At 51.2% G+C, this 26,016-nt stretch overlaps 1 protein-coding gene across 1 annotated transcript; it reads right to left on the bottom strand.

Annotated features, from left to right (window-relative positions):
- Positions 1 to 401: 401 nt before the first annotated feature.
- On the bottom strand, positions 402 to 25,124 carry AP1S1 (adaptor related protein complex 1 subunit sigma 1). The gene is made up of 5 exons (XM_072149844.1): positions 24,935 to 25,124; positions 11,306 to 11,484; positions 6,922 to 7,030; positions 3,963 to 4,100; positions 402 to 1,196 (listed from the first exon to the last, which is right to left on the bottom strand). Exons 1-5 carry the CDS (start codon positions 24,935 to 24,937, stop codon positions 1,149 to 1,151), a joined length of 477 nt encoding a protein of 158 aa, XP_072005945.1. The 5' UTR covers positions 24,938 to 25,124; the 3' UTR covers positions 402 to 1,148.
- Between the last annotated feature and the right edge of the window lie 892 nt (positions 25,125 to 26,016).

Below are 26,016 nucleotides of genomic sequence, written 5' to 3'. Positions count from 1 at the left end.
GTTACGTTATCGCGGACTTTTCAACCTGTTTTTCCACAAAGCAAGTGGAATTCCTTAAAGGACATCTACCACCAGGATAAAGGACTGTATGCAAATGAGTCTGAGGGGCCCCAAGCTCCATTAACACCTATTGAACATGGAGCCCCTCAGGCTCCTTTGCATACAGTCATCCTACAAGTCTATATTGACTGATCATTTGCAGTTTTCTGTCGTATATTTAGTAGATTTCCACCGACTTGTGGATAGTAATGAGGGATTTCCATCATCTTCGTCAGCTTTCTGACCGTTTCCGGGTAGCAAATGTGTAAAACCCCCAAACCAAACATTTCTTTGTACCCCCCCCACATTGTTATTACCCAGCAAACCTGAAGAACTCTGGATGAAGTACCAGAAAGCGCAGGTAATTTAGCAGCACTCATGTTTTATTCCAGAAGTTCGTGCGGTGGTGGTGGGTAAGAAGGGGGCAGAGAGTAACGTCCTTGTAATGGACCCTAATAGGTAGTGATTGGTAGTGGTCCACACGAGTAACGAAGAAGTCCGTAAGTGGGAGATTCAGAGAGGGAACAGACAGAGAAGGTAAGTGCCCATCACCAAAATGTTCCAAAAATAAAAAAAATATAACAAAAATAAAACCGTAGGCGTCCAAACTGTGTACAAAAATGTGTCATATTACTTGTCTCTACGCGTTTTCTAGGGTGCGGGGAACGGATTGAGAAAGTGCAATTGGTCCCTTTCCTTCATCATTGCCTGGAGGCGGAACAAGGAGGAGAGGACGAGCGGCCACGCACAAGACCACATATACACACATAGTATAGCGGTATGTGTGCCTCACGTGTCATATACACACATAGTATAGCAGTATATGTGCCACACGTGTCATATACACACATAGTATAGCGGTATGTGTGCGCACAGCCACCCACGTATACACACATAGTATAGCAGTATATGTGCCACACGTGTCATATACACACATAGTATAGCGGTATGTACACACATAGTATAGCCGTATGTCATGTAGACAAGGGAGGGGACGCTGTGATTGTACACGGGGAATGGGAAGGGGGGGACTTGGTGTATTTTACCGAAGGGGAATGTACAAGAGGGTTTGGTCAAAAATAAAAAGGGGAGGGGGTGTTCTGTGTTTATCAAGCCAGTCCCATCTCTTCTAGAACGCTGCGCGGCGACTCGTCCTCCTGCAGAGAAACACAACAAGGGGGTCAATATAATCCCAGAAACAAGATATAAAGATCTTACAGTACACATAGGTCATATAACACAGCGACTGCACCAGCAGCAGAATAGTGAGTGCAGCTCTGGAGTATAATACAGGATGTAACACAGGATCAGTACAGGATAAGTAATGCCATGTATGTACACAGTGACTGCACCAGCAGCAGAATAGTGAGTGCAGCTCTGGAGTATAATACAGGATGTAACTCAGGATCAGTACAGGATAAGTAATGTCATGTATGTACACAGTGACTGCACCAGCAGCAGAATAGTGAGTGCAGCTCTGGAGTATAATACAGGATGTAACTCAGGATCAGTACAGGATAAGTAATGTCATGTATGTACAGTGACTGCACCAGCAGCAGAATAGTGAGTGCAGCTCTGGAGTATAATACAGGATGTAACTCAGGATCAGTACATAATAAGTAATGTCATGTATGTACACAGTGACTGCACCAGCAGAATAGTGAGTGCAGCTCTGGAGTATAATACAGGATGTAACTCAGGATCAGTACAGGATAAGTAATGTCATGTATGTACACAGTGACTGCACCAGCAGCAGAATAGTGAGTGCAGCTCTGGAGTATAATACAGGATGTAACTCAGGATCAGTACAGGATAAGTAATGTCATGTATGTACACAGTGACTGCACCAGCAGCAGAATAGTGAGTGCAGCTCTGGAGTATTATACAGGTTGTAACTGAGGATCAGTACAGGATAAGTAATGTCATGTATGTACACAGTGACTGCACCAGCAGCAGAATAGTGAGTGCAGCTCTGGGGTATAATACTGGATGTAACTCAGGATCAGTACAGGATAAGTAATGTCATGTATGTACACAGTGACTGCACCAGCAGCAGAATAGTGAGTGCAGCTCTGGAGTATAATACAGGATGTAACTCAGGATCAGTACAGGGTAAGTAATGTCATGTATGTACACAGTGACTGTACTAGCAGCAGAATAGTGAGTGCAGCTCTGGAACATAATACAGGATGTAACTCAGGATCAGTACAGGATAAGTAATGTCATGTATGTACATAGTGACTGCACCAGCAGCAGAATAGCGAGTGCAGCTCTGGGGTATAATACAGGATGTAACTCAGGATCAGTACAGGATAAGTAATGTCATGTATGTACACAGTGACTGCACCAGCAGCAGAATAGTGAGTGCAGCTCTGGAGTATAATACAGGATGTAACTCAGGATCAGTACAGGATAAGTAATGTCATGTATGTACACAGTGACTGCACCAGCAGCAGAATAGTGAGTGCAGCTCTGGGGTATAATACAGGATGTAACTCAGGATCAGTACAGGATAAGTAATGTCATGTATGTACACAGTGACTGCACCAGCAGCAGAATAGTGAGTGCAGCTCTGGAGTATAATACAGGATGTAACTCAGGATCAGTACAGGATAAGTAATGTCATGTATGTACATAGTGACTGCACCAGCAGCAGAATAGTGAGTGCAGCTCTGGTGTATAATACAGGATGTAACTCAGGATCAGTACAGGATAAGTAATGTCATGTATGTACACAGTGACTGCACCAGCAGCAGAATAGTGAGTGCAGCTCTGGGGTATAATACAGGATGTAACTCAGGATCAGTACAGGATAAGTAATGTCATGTATGTACACAGTGACTGCACCAGCAGCAGAACAGTGAGTGCAGCTCTGGGGTATAATACAGGATGTAACTCAGGATCAGTACAGGATAAGTAATGTCATGTATGTACACAGTGACTGCACCAGCAGCAGAATAGTGAGTGCAGCTCTGGAGTATAATACAGGATCTAACTCAGGATCAGTACAGGATAAGTAATGTCATGTATGCACACAGTGACTGCACCAGCAGCAGAATAGTGAGTGCAGCTCTGGAGTATAATACAGGATGTAACTCAGGATCAGTACAGGATAAGTAATGTCATGTATGCACACAGTGACTGCACCAGCAGCAGAATAGTGAGTGTAGCTCTGGGGTATAATACTGGATGTAACTCAGGATCAGTACAGGATAAGTAATGTCATGTATGTACACAGTGACTGCACCAGCAGCAGAATAGTGAGTGCAGCTCTGGAGTATAATACAGGATGTAACTCAGGATCAGTACAGGATAAGTAATGTCATGTATGTACACAGTGACTGCACCAGCAGCAGAATAGTGAGTACAGCTCTGGAGTATAATACAGGATGTAACTCAGGATCAGTACATGTGTATGTTTGGGGTCTGACCAGTCTCTCACATTTATACCTGTAGGCACAGATGGTGGTGATGCCCCCAGTAGCGGACCCCCGCTCCCCATCTATCATTGCCGGCCCCTGTGCTCGCCCCATTTATCATCATCATCACCGCTGCCTCTTGCTATGAATGTGTAATCTCCTCCTCCCCATCCCGGATGATTACTGCCCCGGCTCCCATTCATCATCTCATTGAGGCAGTGAATGGCGCAGGCACCTGATGCGCCGCTCGTCCCCATCACCCCCCCGCTCCGTATAATCCCCCCACTCGCTGGTAATCTCCCCACCACACACACTCTCCCCCTCCCTCCACATCTCCAGTGTGGAAATTTCTTGCGATGAAAGTGAGTGGGTGGGAGTCAGTGAGCTGTGACAGGACCAGAGACGGGTGATTCATCCACTGCAGAGAAAGGAGGGGGCAGAGCGAGAGCGAGCGAGACACAAAGGAAGAAGGAAAGCAAAGAGACGCTGCCCCAGCGCACTCACCTCCTGCAGCATGTCTGACTGCTCTATGGCCTTCAGCACGCTCTTCTTGGACGTGTCCTGGATCTCTCCCCCCATCAGGAACTCATCCAGGATGAAATAAGCCTTCTCAAAGTTAAATATAATATCCAGCTCACACACCTGCAGGGGGCGACACACACAGGGGGGGGGGTCAGGAGCCTGCACAGCAGTAATGTATATACACAGACACTTATATACACAGAGACACTTATATACATGTAACAAGTATCATAGCAGTTATATTCCTGTACATAGGGGACAGTATTATAGTAGTTATATTCCTGTACATAGGGGGCAGTATTATAGTAGTTATATTCCTGTACATAGGGGGCAGTATTATAGTAGTTATATTCCTGTACATAGGGGGCAGTATTATAGTAGTTATATTCCTGTACATAGGGGGCAGTATTATAGTAGTTATATTCTTGTACATAGGGGGCAGTATTATAGTAGTTATATTCTTGTACATAGGGAGCAGTATTATAGTAGTTATATTCTTGTACATAGGGAGCAGTATTATAGTAGTTATATTCTTGTACATAGGGGGCAGTATTATAGTAGTTATATTCTTGTACATAGGGGACAGTATTATAGTAGTTATATTCCTGTACATAGGGGGCAGTATTATAGTAGTTATATTCTTGTACATAGGGGACAGTATTATAGTAGTTATATTCTTGTACACAGGGGGCAGTATTATAGTAGTTATATTCCTGTACATAGGGGGCAGTATTATAGTAGTTATATTCCTGTACATAGGGGGCAGTATTATAGTAGTTATATTCCTGTACATAGGGGGCAGTATTATAGTAGTTATACTCCTGTACATAGGGGGCAGTATTATAGTAGTTATATTCTTGTACATAGGGGCAGTATTATAGTAGTTATAGTCTTGTACATAGGGAGCAGTATTATAGTAGTTATATTCCTGTACATAGGGGGCAGTATTATAGTAGTTATATTCCTGTACATAGGGGGCAGTATAATAGTAGTTATATCCCTGTACATAGGGGGCAGTATTATAGTAGTTATATCCCTGTACATAGGGGGCAGTATTATAGTAGTTATATTCCTGTACATAGGGGGCAGTATTATAGTAGTTATACTCCTGTACATAGGGGCAGTATTATAGTAGTTATATTCCTGTACATAGGGGGCAGTATTATAGTAGTTATATTCCTGTACATAGGGGGCAGTATAATAGTAGTTATATTCCTGTACATAGGGGGCAGTATTATAGTAGTTATATCCCTGTACATAGGGGGCAGTATTATAGTAGTTATACTCCTGTACATAGGGGCAGTATTATAGTAGTTATATTCCTGTACATAGGGGGCAGTATTATAGTAGTTATATTCCTGTACATAGGGGGCAGTATTATAGTAGTTATATTCTTGTACATAGGGGGCAGTATTATAGTAGTTATATTCCTGTACATAGGGGGCAGTATTATAGTAGTTATATCCCTGTACATAGGGGGCAGTATTATAGTAGTTATATTCCTGTACATAGGGGGCAGTATTATAGTAGTTATATTCCTGTACATAGGGGGCAGTATTATAGTAGTTATATTCCTGTACATAGGGGGCAGTATTATAGTAGTTATATTCCTGTACATAGGGGGCAGTATTATAGTAGTTATATTCTTGTACATAGGGGGCAGTATTATAGTTGTTATATTCTTGTACATAGGGGCAGTATTATAGTAGTCATATTCTTGTACATAGGGGCAGTACTATAGTAGTTATATTCCTGTACATAGGGGGCAGTATTATAGTAGTTATATTCTTGTACATAGGGGGCAGTATTATAGTAGTTATATTCTTGTACATAGGGGGCAGTATTATAGTAGTTATATTCTTGTACATAGGGGGCAGTATTATAGTAGTTATATTCTTGTACATAGGGGGCAGTATTATAGTAGTTATATTCCTGTACATAGGGGGCAGTATTATAGTAGTTATATTCCTGTACACAAGGGGGCAGTATTATAGTAGTTATATTCTTGTACATAGGGGGCAGTATTATAGTAGTTATATCCCTGTACATAGGGGGCAGTAGTATAGTAGTTATATTCTTGTACATAGGGAGCAGTATTATAGTAGTTATATTCCTGTACACAAGGGGGCAGTATTATAGTAGTTATATTCTTGTACATAGGGGGCAGTATTATAGTAGTTATATCCCTGTACATAGGGGGCAGTAGTATAGTAGTTATATTCTTGTACATAGGGAGCAGTATTATAGTAGTTATATTCTTGTACATAGGGGGCAGTATTATAGTAGTTATATTCTTGTACATAGGGGGCAGTATTATAGTAGTTATATTCTTGTACATAGGGGGCAGTATTATAGTAGTTATATTCTTGTACATAGGGGGCAGTATTATAGTAGTTATATTCTTGTACATAGGGGGCAGTATTATAGTAGTTATATTCTTGTACATAGGGAGCATTATTATAGTAGTTATATTCCTGTACATAGGGGGCAGTATTATAGTAGTTATATTCTTGTACATAGGGGGCAGTATTATAGTAGTTATATTCCTGTACATAGGGGGCAGTATTATAGTAGTTATATTCTTGTACATAGGGGGCAGTATTATGGTAGTTATATTCCTGTACATAGGGGGCAGTATTATAGTAGTTATTTTCCTGTATATAGGGGGCAGTATTACAGTAGTTATATGATGGATGAGGTCAGTAGAGACATGTGAGGTGACAGTATGGAGTAGGCTGTGTGTAATACTACTTACAGGCTGCTGATTAGGAGGATTACTCCCTGGGCCTGTGATGTAATTAGTAGAGTGTGGAGTAATGCTTGTTGCCTGTGAGGTAGGGGAAGTAATGATGTCGGGGGAGGGTTTGCTGTTCGCCCCCGGCCCCTGTATTACTGAGCCCACTCGCTCCCCGCCGCCTCCGCGTGTCTGGAAGAGACTTACGCTGCCGAAATACTTGTCCAGCAGCTCCACGTATCGGTGGATGAGCTCCAGGGTCAGCAGCTCGTTGTCCTGATCCTCCACCGCACAGCAGAAGTAGAGGCTGGCGTACCTAGGAGAGAGCGGGAGCGCAGGGGTTAATGCACAGCACCCGTACATGGACACCCAGTATTACGGCAGCATCACCACAACATACCTGTAGCTGCGGGCCTCAGCTGTGTGGCCCGGTGTGAGGTGCCAGGACCTGTGTATAGCACAGGGAGACCTGTACACACCAGCGGGTGCCAGATGTATAGTGTATGTACATCACCTCCAGTCACACCCAAAGCTGCATCCAGAGGAGCGCATTGCGGCTCACATTACAAGGTGCAGAGTGCAGGGGCGGTCACCTGTTACACAGAGCAATGACGGGGGTATAGGGGTTGCCATCTGTTACACAGAGCAGTGACTGGGATGCTGGGGGCAGTCACCTGTTAGAGAAGGGAGAATAGGGGGGGGGGTGTCACCTTTTACACAGAGCAGTGATGGGGTTGCATGGGGGGGGGGGCACCTGTTACACGGGGGAGTGACAGGGGTACAGGAGGGGGGGGGTGTCACCTTTTACACAGAGCAGTGATGGGGTTGCATGGGGGGGGGGCACCTGTTACACGGGGGAGTGACGGGGGTACAGGAGGGGGGGGGCACCTGTTACACGGGGGAGTGACGGGGGTACAGGAGGGGGGGGGGCACCTGTTACACGGGGGAGTGACGGGGGTACAGGAGGGGGGGGGCACCTGTTACACGGGGGAGTGACGGGGGTACAGGAGGGGGGGGCACCTGTTACACGGGGGAGTGACGGGGGTACAGGAGGGGGGGGCACCTGTTACACGGGGGAGTGACGGGGGTACAGGAGGGGGGGGGCACCTGTTACACGGGGGAGTGACGGGGGTACAGGAGGGGGGGGGCACCTGTTACACGGGGGAGTGACGGGGGTTCAGGAGGGGGGGCACCTGTTACACGGGGGAGTGACGGGGGTACAGGAGGGGGGGGCACCTGTTACACGGGGGAGTGACGGGGGTACAGGAGGGGGGGCACCTGTTACACGGGGGAGTGACGGGGGTACAGGAGGGGGGGGGCACCTGTTACACGGGGGAGTGACGGGGGTACAGGAGGGGGGGCACCTGTTACACGGGGGAGTGACGGGGGTACAGGAGGGGGGGGGCACCTGTTACACGGGGGAGTGACGGGGGTACAGGAGGGGGGGCACCTGTTACACGGGGGAGTGACGGGGGTACAGGAGGGGGGGGCACCTGTTACACGGGGGAGTGACGGGGGTACAGGAGGGGGGGGCACCTGTTACACGGGGGAGTGACGGGGGTACAGGAGGGGGGGCACCTGTTACACGGGGGAGTGACGGGGGTACAGGAGGGGGGGCACCTGTTACACGGGGGAGTGATGGGGGTACAGGAGGGGGGGGCACCTGTTACACGGGGGAGTGATGGGGGTACAGGAGGGGGGGGCACCTGTTACACGGGGGAGTGACGGGGGTACAGGAGGGGGGGGGCACCTGTTACACGGGGGAGTGACGGGGGTACAGGAGGGGGGGGCACCTGTTACACGGGGGAGTGATGGGGGTACAGGAGGGGGGGGCACCTGTTACACGGGGGAGTGACGGGGGTACAGGAGGGGGGGGGCACCTGTTACACGGGGGAGTGACGGGGGTACAGGAGGGGGGGGGCACCTGTTACACGGGGGAGTGACGGGGGTACAGGAGGGGGGGGGCACCTGTTACACGGGGGAGTGACGGGGGTACAGGAGGGGGGGGGCACCTGTTACACGGGGGAGTGACGGGGGTACAGGAGGGGGGGGCACCTGTTACACGGGGGAGTGACGGGGGTACAGGAGGGGGGGGCACCTGTTACACGGGGGAGTGACGGGGGTACAGGAGGGGGGGGGCACCTGTTACACGGGGGAGTGACGGGGGTACAGGAGGGGGGGGGCACCTGTTACACGGGGGAGTGACGGGGGTACAGGAGGGGGGGCACCTGTTACACGGGGGAGTGACGGGGGTACAGGAGGGGGGGGGCACCTGTTACACGGGGGAGTGATGGGGGTACAGGAGGGGGGGGCACCTGTTACACGGGGGAGTGACGGGGGTACAGGAGGGGGGGGGCACCTGTTACACGGGGGAGTGACGGGGGTACAGGAGGGGGGGGCACCTGTTACACGGGGGAGTGATGGGGGTACAGGAGGGGGGGGCACCTGTTACACGGGGGAGTGACGGGGGTACAGGAGGGGGGGGGCACCTGTTACACGGGGGAGTGACGGGGGTACAGGAGGGGGGGGGCACCTGTTACACGGGGGAGTGACGGGGGTACAGGAGGGGGGGGCACCTGTTACACGGGGGAGTGACGGGGGTACAGGAGGGGGGGGGCACCTGTTACACGGGGGAGTGACGGGGGTACAGGAGGGGGGGGGCACCTGTTACACGGGGGAGTGACGGGGGTACAGGAGGGGGGGGGCACCTGTTACACGGGGGAGTGACGGGGGTTCAGGAGGGGGGGCACCTGTTACACGGGGGAGTGACGGGGGTACAGGAGGGGGGGCACCTGTTACACGGGGGAGTGATGGGGGTACAGGAGGGGGGGGCACCTGTTACACGGGGGAGTGACGGGGGTACAGGAGGGGGGGGCACCTGTTACACGGGGGAGTGACGGGGGTACAGGAGGGGGGGCACCTGTTACACGGGGGAGTGATGGGGGTACAGGAGGGGGGGGGCACCTGTTACACGGGGGAGTGATGGGGGTACAGGAGGGGGGGGCACCTGTTACACGGGGGAGTGACGGGGGTACAGGAGGGGGGGCACCTGTTACACGGGGGAGTGACGGGGGTACAGGAGGGGGGGGGCACCTGTTACACGGGGGAGTGACGGGGGTACAGGAGGGGGGGGGCACCTGTTACACGGGGGAGTGACGGGGGTTCAGGAGGGGGGGCACCTGTTACACGGGGGAGTGACGGGGGTACAGGAGGGGGGGCACCTGTTACACGGGGGAGTGATGGGGGTACAGGAGGGGGGGGCACCTGTTACACGGGGGAGTGACGGGGGTACAGGAGGGGGGGGCACCTGTTACACGGGGGAGTGACGGGGGTACAGGAGGGGGGGCACCTGTTACACGGGGGAGTGATGGGGGTACAGGAGGGGGGGGGCACCTGTTACACGGGGGAGTGATGGGGGTACAGGAGGGGGGGGCACCTGTTACACGGGGGAGTGACGGGGGTACAGGAGGGGGGGGGCACCTGTTACACAGGGTAGTGACGGGGGTACAGGAGCGGGGGGGGGGGCGTGCGGCCCCCCCTCCTGTACCCCCGTCACTCCCCCGTGTAACAGGTGCCCCCCCCTCCTGTACCCCCGTCACTCCCCCGTGTAACAGGTGCCCCCCCTCCTGTACCCCCGTCACTCCCCCGTGTAACAGGTGCCCCCCCCCTCCTGTACCCCCGTCACTCCCCCGTGTAACACGGGGCATTGGGATCACCAGTCCCGGAGATGATGTAACGTATCTGTAGGTGTATAATCCTTTTATAAATTTGTCCGAAATGTGTGAATATAGTGAGCGGTGATACAGGAGGCGAGTGCCGGTGCTGCCTCCATCTGCCTCATGTGTGATTCTGCTTACCCCAATCCGGGGGAGGATACCCCCAGTATATTGGGGCATTGAACAGTTTGTTTTCTTTTTGTTGTATTCGTGCCAGTCGCCCCCTGGGGGCAGCGTTTGGGACGTGCCAGTCGCCCCCTGGGGGCAGCGTTTGGGACGTGCCAGTCGCCCCCTGGGGGCAGCGTTTGGGACGTGCCAGTCGCCCCCTGGGGGCAGCGTTTGGGACGTGCCAGTCGCCCCCTGGGGGCAGCGTTTGGGACGTGCCAGTCGCCCCCTGGGGGCAGCGTTTGGGACGTGCCAGTCGCCCCCTGGGGGCAGCGTTTGGGACGTGCCAGTCGCCCCCTGGGGGCAGCGTTTGGGACGTGCCAGTCGCCCCCTGGGGGCAGCGTTTGGGACGTGCCAGTCGCCCCCTGGGGGCAGCGTTTGGGACGTGCCAGTCGCCCCCTGGGGGCAGCGTTTGGGACGTGCCAGTCGCCCCCTGGGGGCAGCGTTTGGGACGTGCCAGTCGCCCCCTGGGGGCAGCGTTTGGGACGTGCCAGTCGCCCCCTGGGGGCAGCGTTTGGGACGTGCCAGTCGCCCCCTGGGGGCAGCGTTTGGGACGTGCCAGTCGCCCCCTGGGGGCAGCGTTTGGGACGTGCCAGTCGCCCCCTGGGGGCAGCGTTTGGGACGTGCCAGTCGCCCCCTGGGGGCAGTGTTTGTTTGGGACGTGCCAGTCTCCCCTGGGGGCAGCGTGTGGGTGCCCTAGGGGCGCTCACCTCTTATACACCACCTTGAGGTCCTTCCACTCCAGGAAGCTGCACATCTTGGGCTTGCGGCTGAGCACGGTCTGCATGAGGTCCCTCACCAGCTTCTTCTTGTCCCTCTCGGAGGTGGCCACGTACCACTTCTGGAGCCGCAGCTTCCCCTGCCGGCTGAACAGCAGCATAAACCGCATCTGTGAGGAGAGAGGGGACACGTGAGCCGCCACCGCCGCCCCCTACTGGACACTCAGCAGCACTGCTGCCACAATCCTACAGGAATCTATCGGAAGAGGCTGACAACAGGGAACAATAGACTGCACTCATCAGGTAGAAGAAGTGACACTACACCATGAATATTACCCTGTTATCTGATAATCCAGTAATTAGGAAGATCCAGAATTATTATTATTATTCCAGAATATCCAATAGTCCGGACCTGCAAGTTTTGTCATTACTTTTATATTGCAATAGGAAACCGCTCAGCTCTGCTACATCTCATCAACATGGTCTATAGGAGGTAGTGTACAACCTGCAGCCTCAATCTCAGCTCTGCTACATCTGTATGCACTCTGCGGCTCTTCATTAGGTATGATACTACAACTCCCAGCATGTCCTGACACCCTCAGCTCTGCTACATCTGTATGCACTCTGCGGCTCTTTATTAGGTCTAATACTACAACTCCCAGCATGTCCTGACACCCTCAGCTCTGCTACATCTGTATGCACTCTGCGGCTCTTCATTAGGTATGATACTACAACTCCCAGCATGTCCTGACACCCTCAGCTCTGCTACATCTGTATGCACTCTGCGGCTCTTCATTAGGTATGATACTACAACTCCCAGCATGTCCTGACACCCTCAGCTCTGCTACATCTGTATGCACTCTGCGGCTCTTCATTAGGTATGATACTACAACTCCCAGCATGTCCTGACACCCTCAGCTCTGCTACATCTGTATGCACTCTGCGGCTCTTCATTAGGTATGATACTACAACTCCCAGCATGTCCTGACACCCTCAGCTCTGCTACATCTGTATGCACTCTGCGGCTCTTCATTAGGTATGATACTACAACTCCCAGCATGTCCTGACACCCTCAGCTCTGCTACATCTGTATGCACTCTGCGGCTCTTCATTAGGTATGATACTACAACTCCCAGCATGTCCTGACACCCTCAGCTCTGCTACATCTGTATGCACTCTGCGGCTCTTCATTAGGTATGATACTACAACTCCCAGCATGTCCTGACACCCTCAGCTCTGCTACATCTGTATGCACTCTGCGGCTCTTCATTAGGTATGATACTACAACTCCCAGCATGTCCTGACACCCTCAGCTCTGCTACATCTGTATGCACTCTGCGGCTCTTCATTAGGTATGATACTACAACTCCCAGCATGTCCTGACACCCTCAGCTCTGCTACATCTGTATGCACTCTGCGGCTCTTCATTAGGTATGATACTACAACTCCCAGCATGTCCTGACACCCTCAGCTCTGCTACATCTGTATGCACTCTGCGGCTCTTCATTAGGTATGATACTACAACTCCCAGCATGTCCTGACACCCTCAGCTCTGCTACATCTGTATGCACTCTGCGGCTCTTCATTAGGTATGATACTACAACTCCCAGCATGTCCTGACACCCTCAGCTCTGCTACATCTGTATGCACTCTGCGGCTCTTCATTAGGTATGATACTACAACTCCCAGCATGTCCTGACACCCTCAGCTCTGCTACATCTGTATGCACTCTGCGGCTCTTCATTAGGTCTGATACTACAACTCCCAGCATGTCCTGACACCCTCAGCTCTGCTACATCTGTATGCACTCTGCGGCTCTTCATTAGGTATGATACTACAACTCCCAGCATGTCCTGACACCCTCAGCTCTGCTACATCTGTATGCACTCTGCGGCTCTTCATTAGGTATGATACTACAACTCCCAGCATGTCCTGACACCCTCAGCTCTGCTACATCTGTATGCACTCTGCGGCTCTTCATTAGGTATGATACTACAACTCCCAGCATGTCCTGACACCCTCAGCTCTGCTACATCTGTATGCACTCTGCGGCTCTTCATTAGGTATGATACTACAACTCCCAGCATGTCCTGACACCCTCAGCTCTGCTACATCTGTATGCACTCTGCGGCTCTTCATTAGGTATGATACTACAACTCCCAGCATGTCCTGACACCCTCAGCTCTGCTACATCTGTATGCACTCTGCGGCTCTTCATTAGGTATGATACTACAACTCCCAGCATGTCCTGACACCCTCAGCTCTGCTACATCTGTGTGCACTCTGCGGCTCTTCATTAGGTATGATACTACAACTCCCAGCATGTCCTGACACCCTCAGCTCTGCTACATCTGTATGCACTCTGCGGCTCTTCATTAGGTATGATACTACAACTCCCAGCATGTCCTGACACCCTCAGCTCTGCTACATCTGTATGCACTCTGCGGCTCTTCATTAGGTATGATACTACAACTCCCAGCATGTCCTGACACCCTCAGCTCTGCTACATCTGTGTGCACTCTGCGGCTCTTCATTAGGTATGATACTACAACTCCCAGCATGTCCTGACACCCTCAGCTCTGCTACAACTGGCCCTGCGTCTTATACTCTGGTGAGGAGAGCATGCCCTAACACACAGCAGGCACATCTCCATGACAATCCCAGCTCTGCTACATCTCTTCACCCATCTAGAATAGGTCTCATCGCCGGAGGTTTGTCACAATTGTGTCCCTGCAGCCTAGGATGCCAGACTTTACCTGCACTGATACATTGTAACGGTCTTGTGCTGCTGAAGGATTTAGGGCTCTGGAGGATCAGCAAAGACCAGATACAACTGAAACAAACCCTCAGCTGTGAGAGGTATCTGAGATTCATTATGGATCCCCTGTATATTTGTTATCCATCGCTTCCTTCCTTCTAAAAAACAGCTTATAAAATTATTCTAAGAGAGCCTAAAGTGCCCGAGGGGCATTACCAGAGCCCCTCTGTGTTGTAGCTTCACAGGCTGTTACACTGTCTTCCCTCCCACTGTACTCCCTCAGCACTTCCCCCTTCCTCTACCAAATGTAATCTTACACAATGAGAGAGAGGGAGAAATGCTCCTGCACAGTGTAACAGCCTGTGAAGATGCAGCACGGAGGGGCTCTAGTAACACCGCCAGACCCTTTCTAGTTCATTAGCATAATTGTAAAGGTTGAGTTTAGAAGGACGGAGGCCATAGATAATAAATGTGGGTGGGGGAGCCACGCTCTACATACGGATAATAGAGGGCGCTTATCACTTTGGGGGCAGAGCAGTATATTAGGGGGGGCCATGTTATGGGGCTGTGATTATTATACATGATCCAAGCTCCACTACTGGGGTCCTGACATCATTGTAGGCGAGAGCCCCTCATTATAGGAGGCTGTACCCCACAATATGGGGAGCTCATCTTTATATAGGACCCACACACTATGATAGGAGGACACTCCTCAGTATGGGGGGCTACACTGTGTTATGGGGGTACAGTATGGAGAAGTGTCAGTAAGTAGGGTCCATGCTCTCTTATAGAGGGGGCTCCTCAGTATGGGGGGGCTACACTGTGTTATGGGGGTACAGTATGGAGAAGTGTCAGTAAGTAGGGTCCATGCTCTCTTATAGAGGGGGCTCCTCAGTATGGGGGGGCTACACTGTGTTATGGGGGTACAGTATGGAGAAGTGTCAGTAAGTAGGGTCCATGCTCTCTTATAGAGGGGGCTCCTCAGTATGGGGGGGGCTACACTGTGTTATGGGGGTACATTATGGAGAAGTGTCAGTAAGTAGGGTCCATGCTCTCTTATAGAGGGGGCTCCTCAGTATGGGGGGGGCTACACTGTGTTATGGGGGTACATTATGGAGAAGTGTCAGTAAGTAGGGTCCATGCTCTTTTATAGAGGGGGCTCCTCAGTATGGGGGGGCTACACTGTGTTATGGGGGTACAGTATGGAGAAGTGTCAGTAAGTAGGGTCCATGCTCTCTTATAGAGGGGGCTCCTCAGTATGGGGGGGGCTACACTGTGTTATGGGGGTACAGTATGGAGAAGTGTCAGTAAGTAGGGTCCATGCTCTCTTATAGAGGGGGCTCCTCAGTATGGGGGGGCTACACTGTGTTATGGGGGTACAGTATGGAGAAGTGTCAGTAAGTAGGGTCCATGCTCTCTTATAGAGGGGGCTCCTCAGTATGGGGGGGGCTACACTGTGTTATGGGGGTACATTATGGAGAAGTGTCAGTAAGTAGGGTCCATGCTCTCTTATAGAGGGGGCTCCTCAGTATGGGGGGGGCTACACTGTGTTATGGGGGTACATTATGGAGAAGTGTCAGTAAGTAGGGTCCATGCTCTCTTATAGAGGGGGCTCCTCAGTATGGGGGGGGCTACACTGTGTTATGGGGTACATTATGGAGAAGTGTCAGTAAGTAGGGTCCATGCTCTCTTATAGAGGGGGCTCCTCAGTATGGGGGGGGCTACACTGTGTTATGGGGGTACATTATGGAGAAGTGTCAGTAAGTAGGGTCCATGCTCTCTTATAGAGGGGGCTCCTCAGTATTGGGGGGCTACACTGTGTTATGGGGGTACATTATGGAGAAGTGTCAGTAAGTAGGGTCCATGCTCTCTTATAGAGGGGCTCCTCAGTATGGGGGTACATTATGGAGAAGTGTCAGTAAGTAGGGTCCATGCTCTCTTATAGAGGGGGCTCCTCAGTATGGGGGGGCTACACTGTGTTATGGGGGTACATTATGGAGAAGTGTCAGTAAGTAGGGTCCATGCTCTCTTATAGAGGGGCTCCTCAGTATGGGGGGGGCTACACTGTGTTATGGGGGTACATTATGGAGAAGTGTCAGTAAGTAGGGTCCATGCTCTCTTATAGAGGGGGCTCCTCAGTATTGGGGGGCTACACTGTGTTATGGGGGTACATTATGGAGAAGTGTCAGTAAGTAGGGTCCATGCTCTCTTATAGAGGGGCTCCTCAGTATGGGGGGGCTACACTGTGTTATGGGGGTACATTATGGAGAAGTGTCAGTAAGTAGGGTCCATGCTCTCTTATAGAGGGGGCTCCTCAGTATGGGGGGGCTACACTGTGTTATGGGGGTACATTATGGAGAAGTGTCAGTAAGTAGGGTCCATGCTCTCTTATAGAGGGGGCTCCTCAGTATGGGGGGGCTACACTGTGTTATGGGGATACATTATGGAGAAGTGTCAGTAAGTAGGGTCCATGCTCTCTTATAGAGGGGGCTCCTCAGTATGGGGGGGCTACACTGTGTTATGGGGGTACATTATGGAGAAGTGTCAGTAAGTAGGGTCCATGCTCTCTTATAGAGGGGGCTCCTCAGTATGGGGGGGCTACACTGTGTTATGGGGGTACAGTATGGAGAAGTGTCAGTAAGTAGGGTCCATGCTCTCTTATAGAGGGGGCTCCTCAGTATGGGGGGGCTACACTGTGTTATGGGGGTACAGTATGGAGAAGTGTCAGTAAGTAGGGTCCATGCTCTCTTATAGAGGGGGCTCCTCAGTATGGGGGGGCTACACTGTGTTATGGGGGTACAGTATGGAGAAGTGTCAGTAAGTAGGGTCCATGCTCTCTTATAGAGGGGGCTCCTCAGTATGGGGGGGGCTACACTGTGTTATGGGGGTACATTATGGAGAAGTGTCAGTAAGTAGGGTCCATGCTCTCTTATAGAGGGGGCTCCTCAGTATGGGGGGGGGCTACACTGTGTTATGGGGTACATTATGGAGAAGTGTCAGTAAGTAGGGTCCATGCTCTCTTATAGAGGGGGCTCCTCAGTATGGGGGGGGCTACACTGTGTTATGGGGGTACATTATGGAGAAGTGTCAGTAAGTAGGGTCCATGCTCTCTTATAGAGGGGGCTCCTCAGTATTGGGGGGCTACACTGTGTTATGGGGGTACATTATGGAGAAGTGTCAGTAAGTAGGGTCCATGCTCTCTTATAGAGGGGCTCCTCAGTATGGGGGTACATTATGGAGAAGTGTCAGTAAGTAGGGTCCATGCTCTCTTATAGAGGGGGCTCCTCAGTATGGGGGGGCTACACTGTGTTATGGGGGTACATTATGGAGAAGTGTCAGTAAGTAGGGTCCATGCTCTCTTATAGAGGGGCTCCTCAGTATGGGGGGGGCTACACTGTGTTATGGGGGTACATTATGGAGAAGTGTCAGTAAGTAGGGTCCATGCTCTCTTATAGAGGGGGCTCCTCAGTATTGGGGGGCTACACTGTGTTATGGGGGTACATTATGGAGAAGTGTCAGTAAGTAGGGTCCATGCTCTCTTATAGAGGGGCTCCTCAGTATGGGGGGGCTACACTGTGTTATGGGGGTACATTATGGAGAAGTGTCAGTAAGTAGGGTCCATGCTCTCTTATAGAGGGGGCTCCTCAGTATGGGGGGGCTACACTGTGTTATGGGGTACATTATGGAGAAGTGTCAGTAAGTAGGGTCCATGCTCTCTTATAGAGGGGCTCCTCAGTATGGGGGGGCTACACTGTGTTATGGGGGTACATTATGGAGAAGTGTCAGTAAGTAGGGTCCATGCTCTCTTATAGAGGGGCTCCTCAGTATGGGGGGGCTACACTGTGTTATGGGGTACATTATGGAGAAGTGTCAGTAAGTAGGGTCCATGCTCTCTTATAGAGGGGGCTCCTCAGTATGGGGGGGCTACACTGTGTTATGGGGGTACATTATGGACAGGTGTCAGTAAGTAGGGTCCATGCTCTCTTATAGAGGGGGCTCTTCAGTATGGGGGGGGCTACACTGTGTTATGGGGTACATTATAGAGAAGTGTCAGTAAGTAGGGTCCATGCTCTCTTATAGAGGGGCTCCTCAGTATGGGGGGGGCTACACTGTGTTATGGGGGTACATTATGGAGAAGTGTCAGTAAGTAGGGTCCATGCTCTCTTATAGAGGGGGCTCCTCAGTATGGGGGGGCTACACTGTGTTATGGGGGTACATTATGGAGAAGTGTCAGTAAGTAGGGTCCATGCTCTCTTATAGAGGGGGCTCCTCAGTATGGGGGGGCTACACTGTGTTATGGGGGTACATTATAGAGAAGTGTCAGTAAGTAGGGTCCATGCTCTCTTATAGAGGGGGCTCCTCAGTATGGGGGGGCTACACTGTGTTATGGGGGTACATTATGGAGAAGTGTCAGTAAGTAGGGTCCATGCTCTCTTATAGAGGGGGCTCCTCAGTATGGGGGGGCTACACTGTGTTATGGGGGTACATTATGGAGAAGTGTCAGTAAGTAGGGTCCATGCTCTCTTATAGAGGGGGCTCCTCAGTATGGGGGGGGCTACACTGTGTTATGGGGTACATTATAGAGAAGTGTCAGTAAGTAGGGTCCATGCTCTCTTATAGAGGGGCTCCTCAGTATGGGGGGGCTACACTGTGTTATGGGGGTACATTATGGAGAAGTGTCAGTAAGTAGGGTCCATGCTCTCTTATAGAGGGGCTCCTCAGTATGGGGGGGCTACACTGTGTTATGGGGGTACATTATGGAGAAGTGTCAGTATGTAGGGTCCATGCTCTCTTATAGAGGGGCTCCTCAGTATGGGGGGGGGGCTACACTGTGTTATGGGGGTACATTATGGATTAGTGTCAGTAAGTAGGGTCCATGCTCTCTTATAGAGGGGGCTCCTCAGTATGGGGGGCTACACTGTGTTATGGGGTACATTATGGAGAAGTGTCAGTAAGTAGGGTCCATGCTCTCTTATAGAGGGGGCTCCTCAGTATGGGGGGGCTACACTGTGTTATGGGGGTACATTATGGAGAAGTGTCAGTAAGTAGGGTCCATGCTCTCTTATAGAGGGGGCTCCTCAGTATGGGGGGGCTACACTGTGTTATGGGGGTACATTATGGAGAAGTGTCAGTAAGTAGGGTCCATGCTCTCTTATAGAGGGGGCTCCTCAGTATGGGGGGGGCTACACTGTGTTATGGGGGTACATTATGGAGAAGTGTCAGTAAGTAGGGTCCATGCTCTCTTATAGAGGGGATCCTCAGTATGGGGGGGCTACACTGTGTTATGGGGGTACATTATGGGGAAGTGTCAGTAAGTAGGGTCCATGCTCTCTTATAGAGGGGGCTCCTCAGTATGGGGGGGCTACACTGTGTTATGGGGGTACAGTATGGAGAAGTGTCAGTAAGTAGGGTCCATGCTCTCTTATAGAGGGGGCTCCTCAGTATGGGGGGGGCTACACTGTGTTATGGGGGTACATTATGGAGAAGTGTCAGTAAGTAGGGTCCATGCTCTCTTATAGAGGGGGCTCCTCAGTATGGGGGGGCTACACTGTGTTATGGGGGTACATTATGGAGAAGTGTCAGTAAGTAGGGTCCATGCTCTCTTATAGAGGGGGCTCCTCAGTATGGGGGGGGCTACACTGTGTTATGGGGGTACATTATGGGGAAGTGTCAGTAAGTAGGGTCCATGCTCTCTTATAGAGGGGGCTCCTCAGTATGGGGGGCTACACTGTGTTATGGGGGGTACATTATAGAGAAGTGTCAGTAAGTAGGGTCCATGCTCTCTTATAGAGGGGGCTCCTCAGTATGGGGGGGCTACACTGTGTTATGGGGGTACATTATAGAAAAGTGTCAGTAAGTAGGGTCCATGCTCTCTTATAGAGGGGGCTCCTCAGTATGGGGGGGGCTACACTGTGTTATGGGGGTACATTATGGAGAAGTGTCAGTAAGTAGGGTCCATGCTCTCTTATAGAGGGGGCTCCTCAGTATGGGGGGGCTACACTGTGTTATGGGGGCACATTATGGAGAAGTGTCAGTAAGTAGGGTCCATGCTCTCTTATAGAGGGGCTCCTCAGTATGGGGGGGCTACACTGTGTTATGGGGTACATTATGGAGAAGTGTCAGTAAGTAGGGTCCATGCTCTCTTATAGAGGGGCTCCTCAGTATGGGGGGGCTACACTGTGTTATGGGGGTACATTATGGAGAAGTGTCAGTAAGTAGGGTCCATGCTCTCTTATAGAGGGGGCTCCTCAGTATGGGGGGCTACACTGTGTTATGGGGGTACATTATGGAGAAGTGTCAGTAAGTAGGGTCCATGCTCTCTTATAGAGGGGGCTCCTCAGTATGGGGGGGCTACACTGTGTTATGGGGGTACATTATGGAGAAGTGTCAGTAAGTAGGGTCCATGCTCTCTTATAGAGGGGGCTCCTCAGTATGGGGGGGCTACACTGTGTTATGGGGGTACATTATGGAGAGGTGTCAGTAAGTAGGGTCCATGCTCTCTTATAGAGGGGGCTCCTCAGTATGGGGGGGCTACACTGTGTTATGGGGGTACATTATGGAGAGGTGTCAGTAAGTAGGGTCCATGCTCTCTTATAGAGGGGGCTCCTCAGTATGGGGGGGGCATATTATGGAGAAGTGTCAGTAAGTAGGGTCCATGCTCTCTTATAGAGGGGGCTCCTCAGTATGGGGGGGCTACACTGTGTTATGGGGGTACATTATGGAGAAGTGTCAGTAAGTAGGGTCCATGCTCTCTTATAGAGGGGGCTCCTCAGTATGGGGGGGCTACACTGTGTTATGGGGGTACATTATGGAGAAGTGTCAGTAAGTAGGGTCCATGCTCTCTTATAGAGGGGGCTCCTCAGTATGGGGGGGCTACACTGTGTTATGGGGGTACATTATGGAGAAGTGTCAGTAAGTAGGGTCCATGCTCTCTTATAGAGGGGGCTCCTCAGTATGGGGGGGCTACACTGTGTTATGGGGTACATTATAGAGAAGTGTCAGTAAGTAGGGTCCATGCTCTCTTATAGAGGGGGCTCCTCAGTATGGGGGGGCTACACTGTGTTATGGGGGTACATTATGGAGAAGTGTCAGTAAGTAGGGTCCATGCTCTCTTATAGAGGGGGCTCCTCAGTATGGGGGGGCTACACTGTGTTATGGGGGTACATTATGGAGAAGTGTCAGTAAGTAGGGTCCATGCTCTCTTATAGAGGGGGCTCCTCAGTATGGGGGGGCTACACTGTGTTATGGGGGTACATTATGGAGAAGTGTCAGTAAGTAGGGTCCATGCTCTCTTATAGAGGGGGCTCCTCAGTATGGGGGGGGCTACACTGTGTTATGGGGGTACATTATAGAGAAGTGTCAGTAAGTAGGGTCCATGCTCTCTTATAGAGGGGGCTCCTCAGTATGGGGGGCTACACTGTTATGGGGTACATTATGGAGAAGTGTCAGTAAGTAGGGTCCATGCTCTCTTATAGAGGGGGCTCCTCAGTATGGGGGGGCTACACTGTGTTATGGGGGTACATTATAGAGAAGTGTCAGTAAGTAGGGTCCATGCTCTCTTATAGAGGGGGCTCCTCAGTATGGGGGGGCTACACTGTGTTATGGGGGTACATTATGGAGAAGTGTCAGTAAGTAGGGTCCATGCTCTCTTATAGAGGGGGCTCCTCAGTATGGGGGGGCTACACTGTGTTACGGGGGTACATTATGGAGAAGTGTCAGTAAGTAGGGTCCATGCTCTCTTATAGAGGGGGCTCCTCAGTATGGGGGGGCTACACTGTGTTATGGGGGCACATTATGGAGAAGTGTCAGTAAGTAGGGTCCATGCTCTCTTATAGAGGGGGCTCCTCAGTATGGGGGGGCTACACTGTGTTATGGGGGTACATTATAGAGAAGTGTCAGTAGGTAGGGTCCATGCTCTCTTATAGAGGGGGCTCCTCAGTATGGGGGGGCTACACTGTGTTATGGGGGTACATTATGGAGAAGTGTCAGTAAGTAGGGTCCATGCTCTCTTATAGAGGGGATCCTCAGTATGGGGGGGCTACACTGTGTTATGGGGGTACATTATGGAGAAGTGTCAGTAAGTAGGGTCCATGCTCTCTTATAGAGGGGGCTCCTCAGTATGGGGGGGCTACACTGTGTTATGGGGGTACATTATGGAGAAGTGTCAGTAAGTAGGGCCCATGCTCTCTTATAGAGGGGCTCCTCAGTATGGGGGGGCTACACTGTGTTATGGGGGTACATTATGGAGAAGTGTCAGTAAGTAGGGCCCATGCTCTCTTATAGAGGGGGCTCCTCAGTATGGGGGGGCTACACTGTGTTATGGGGGTACATTATGGAGAGGTGTCAGTAAGTAGGGTCCATGCTCTCTTATAGAGGGGCTCCTCAGTATGGGGGGGGGGGCTACACTGTGTTATGGGGATACATTATGGAGAAGTGTCAGTAAGTAGGGTCCATGCTCTCTTATAGAGGGGGCTCCTCAGTATGGGGGGGCTACACTGTGTTATGGGGGTACATTATGGAGAAGTGTCAGTAAGTAGGGTCCATGCTCTCTTATAGAGGGGGCTCCTCAGTATGGGGGGGCTACACTGTGTTATGGGGGTACATTATGGAGAAGCGTCAGTAAGTAGGGTCCATGCTCTCTTATAGAGGGGGCTCCTCAGTATGGGGGGGCTACACTGTGTTATGGGGGTACATTATGGAGAAGTGTCAGTAAGTAGGGTCCATGCTCTCTTATAGAGGGGGCTCCTCAGTATGGGGGGGCTACACTGTGTTATGGGGGTACATTATGGAGAAGTGTCAGTAAGTAGGGTCCATGCTCTCTTATAGAGGGGGCTCCTCAGTATAGGGGGGCTACACTGTGTTATGGGGGTACATTATGGAGAGGTGTCAGTAAGTAGGGTCCATGCTCTCTTATAGAGGGGGCTCCTCAGTATGGGGGGGCTACACTGTGTTATGGGGTACATTATGGAGAAGTGTCAGTAAGTAGGGTCCATGCTCTCTTATAGAGGGGGCTCCTCAGTATGGGGGGGCTACACTGTGTTATGGGGTACATTATGGAGAAGTGTCAGTAAGTAGGGTCCATGCTCTCTTATAGAGGGGGCTCCTCAGTATGGGGGGGCTACACTGTGTTATGGGGTACATTATGGAGAAGTGTCAGTAAGTAGGGTCCATGCTCTCTTATAGAGGGGGCTCCTCAGTATGGGGGGGCTACACTGTGTTATGTGGGTACATTATGGAGAAGTGTCAGTAAGTAGGGTCCATGCTCTCTTATAGAGGGGGCTCCTCAGTATGGGGGGGCTACACTGTGTTATGGGGGTACATTATGGACAGGTGTCAGTAAGTAGGGTCCATGCTCTCTTATAGAGGGGGCTCCTCAGTATGGGGGGGCTACACTGTGTTATGGGGTACATTATGGAGAAGTGTCAGTAAGTAGGGTCCATGCTCTCTTATAGAGGGGGCTCCTCAGTATGGGGGGGCTACACTGTGTTATGGGGTACATTATGGAGAAGTGTCAGTAAGTAGGGTCCATGCTCTCTTATAGAGGGGGCTCCTCAGTATGAGGGGGGGCTACACTGTGTTATGGGGGTACATTATGGAGAAGTGTCAGTAAGTAGGGTCCATGCTCTCTTATAGAGGGGCTCCTCAGTATGGGGGGGCTACACTGTGTTATGGGGGTACATTATGGAGAAGTGTCAGTAAGTAGGGTCCATGCTCTCTTATAGAGGGGGCTCCTAAGTATAGGGGGGCTACACTGTGTTATGGGGGTACATTATAGAGAAGTGTCAGTAAGTAGGGTCCATGCTCTCTTATAGAGGGGGCTCCTCAGTATGGGGGGGCTACACTGTGTTATGGGGGTACATTATGGAGAAGTGTCAGTAAGTAGGGTCCATGCTCTCTTATAGAGGGGGCTCCTCAGTATGGGGGGCTACACTGTGTTATGGGGGTACATTATGGAGAAGTGTCAGTAAGTAGGGTCCATGCTCTCTTATAGAGGGGGCTCCTCAGTATGGGGGGGGGCTACACTGTGTTATGGGGGTACATTATGGAGAAGTGTCAGTAAGTAAGGTCCATGCTCTCTTATAGAGGGGGCTCCTCAGTATGGGGGGCTACACTGTGTTATGGGGGTACATTATGGAGAAGTGTCAGTAAGTAAGGTCCATGCTCTCTTATAGAGGATGGAGACCATATTATGGGGTCCTCCTGGCTACAGAGGATGACAGTATTCTGTAGACTAACGACCCTATTACAGGGTTCCCCGGGTGATATTGGGGGCACTCGTCTTTAGTGAGGAATCCTATAACACAGTGTGGAGTCTGGAGACTGTACTCCGTAGTATGGGGGGGCTCATCATTTGGTGGGTCCACACTATATTTTAGGACTTCTCTCTTCATTATATGCAGTGATCTTAAAGGGGGACACTATATTGGGGTACCCCCTACCTGTGAGGGACCCTGCAGCATAGAGAACATATTATGGGGGAGCTCATCACTCTGTGGGGTCTCCTCTGTATTATGGGGGCTCATAGAGGGGACGTATTACCTCCTCCCTGTGGGGGTCTCTTCAGTACGGAGGGTGTACTCTGTATTATGGGGGGCTCCTAGAGGGGACGTATTACCCCCTCCCTGTGGGGGTCTCTTCTGTAGGAAGGGTCTCCTCTGTATTATGGGGGAGCCCTCGCTATATTCTCGGGGTGATGCTCAGGTACGGGGGTGTCACATGGTGCCCCCGGCTGTGACCCCTGCAGTCACGTGACCCCTGAGGTGACACAAGGCACCGCCACCTCAGCAGTCCTCACACCTGGACACAGCTGTGTTACACAATGGCGGCTCCGCGCTCCGCCCGTCCTCTCCCGTCACTCTCACCATCTTGGCGCCGGCTGTGTGCTCCGCCTCTCCCGGTACTAGGGCCTCTTCTCAGGCCTCGGTCCCCGGCCTGTCGTGTTTCACTATCCGGACCCGGTGCCTCCTCCCCCCGGCCTCACCCCGGAGGGAGGGGGGAAGTCAATCAAGAATACGCATGCGTGGCTACGGGAAAGACAACACCGCGCACGCGCCAACTGGGACTACGGAAACTCACGAGGCTCAATCATCCTCGGAAGCAAAAGCGTCCTCGTTTAATGGGGCGGGGCTATGAGGTCCTAGTTTCTATGGAAACAAGCAGGACAGGTGAACTGAGAGACTATGGGCGGAGTTTTACAATGATCAGACCGAGTCATATCTCCGCCATGGGGGCGGGGTCAGTAAGATTGGACGCCATTTTCCTGGTTGGATAAGTCATAATTTACACATATTACATATTCTTCTTAATTTTTTGTATCTGAGCTGAATATTCAGCCCTGTGGGATATCATAGCTCATAGATTTACATGCTTTGTTCAAGCTACCCTGCAGGAGGCGGAGTTCAGACTACCTTAGACTCCAGTGGATAGTCCGGAGTAACTTTAAAGGGATTTTCTGAGAAAGAAGATTCTCAATTAACACAATAAAGATCAGTTTAACCCCTTACTTTACAATGTTACTCAGTGTTATTGCTGTTTTAGCTCCTATCACTCCCTAGGCTGTTCAGTGCAAAATCCTAGGGTGTGGGCGGGGCCTCTCTTAGCAGACACATTATTATCCATCTAGTTCTGTGGGGTGACACTTATCTCCTTGTAGCTTGTAGTTTGCAGCCTCCCTCTCTCTGCTCACCATATGTTGACAGTAGTTATGGGTGATTTGCGAACGAGCTGGCACAAACAGCTGACTCATTCGCGTGAACGATGTGAGCCGGCTCACCTCAGTGAGCTGATGGCTCACTAAACCCCGCCCCCTAAGCGGCTCACTACGCCCCCTTTAACCTGATAAAATCGGGATAAAAGTGGTGTGGAGAGGGGTGATTGACTGGCCTGCAGCTCCCTACTATATATTTCATAAGGAGCAGGCTCTTCTTTGTGAGCGGAGCCTAAT

This window comes from Engystomops pustulosus, chromosome 4 (genome assembly GCF_040894005.1).
Source record: "Engystomops pustulosus chromosome 4, aEngPut4.maternal, whole genome shotgun sequence".
Taxonomy (NCBI): domain Eukaryota; kingdom Metazoa; phylum Chordata; class Amphibia; order Anura; family Leptodactylidae; genus Engystomops; species Engystomops pustulosus.
The sequence above is the reverse complement of the archived record's forward strand: the minus strand, read 5'-3'. Positions and strand labels throughout refer to the sequence as shown.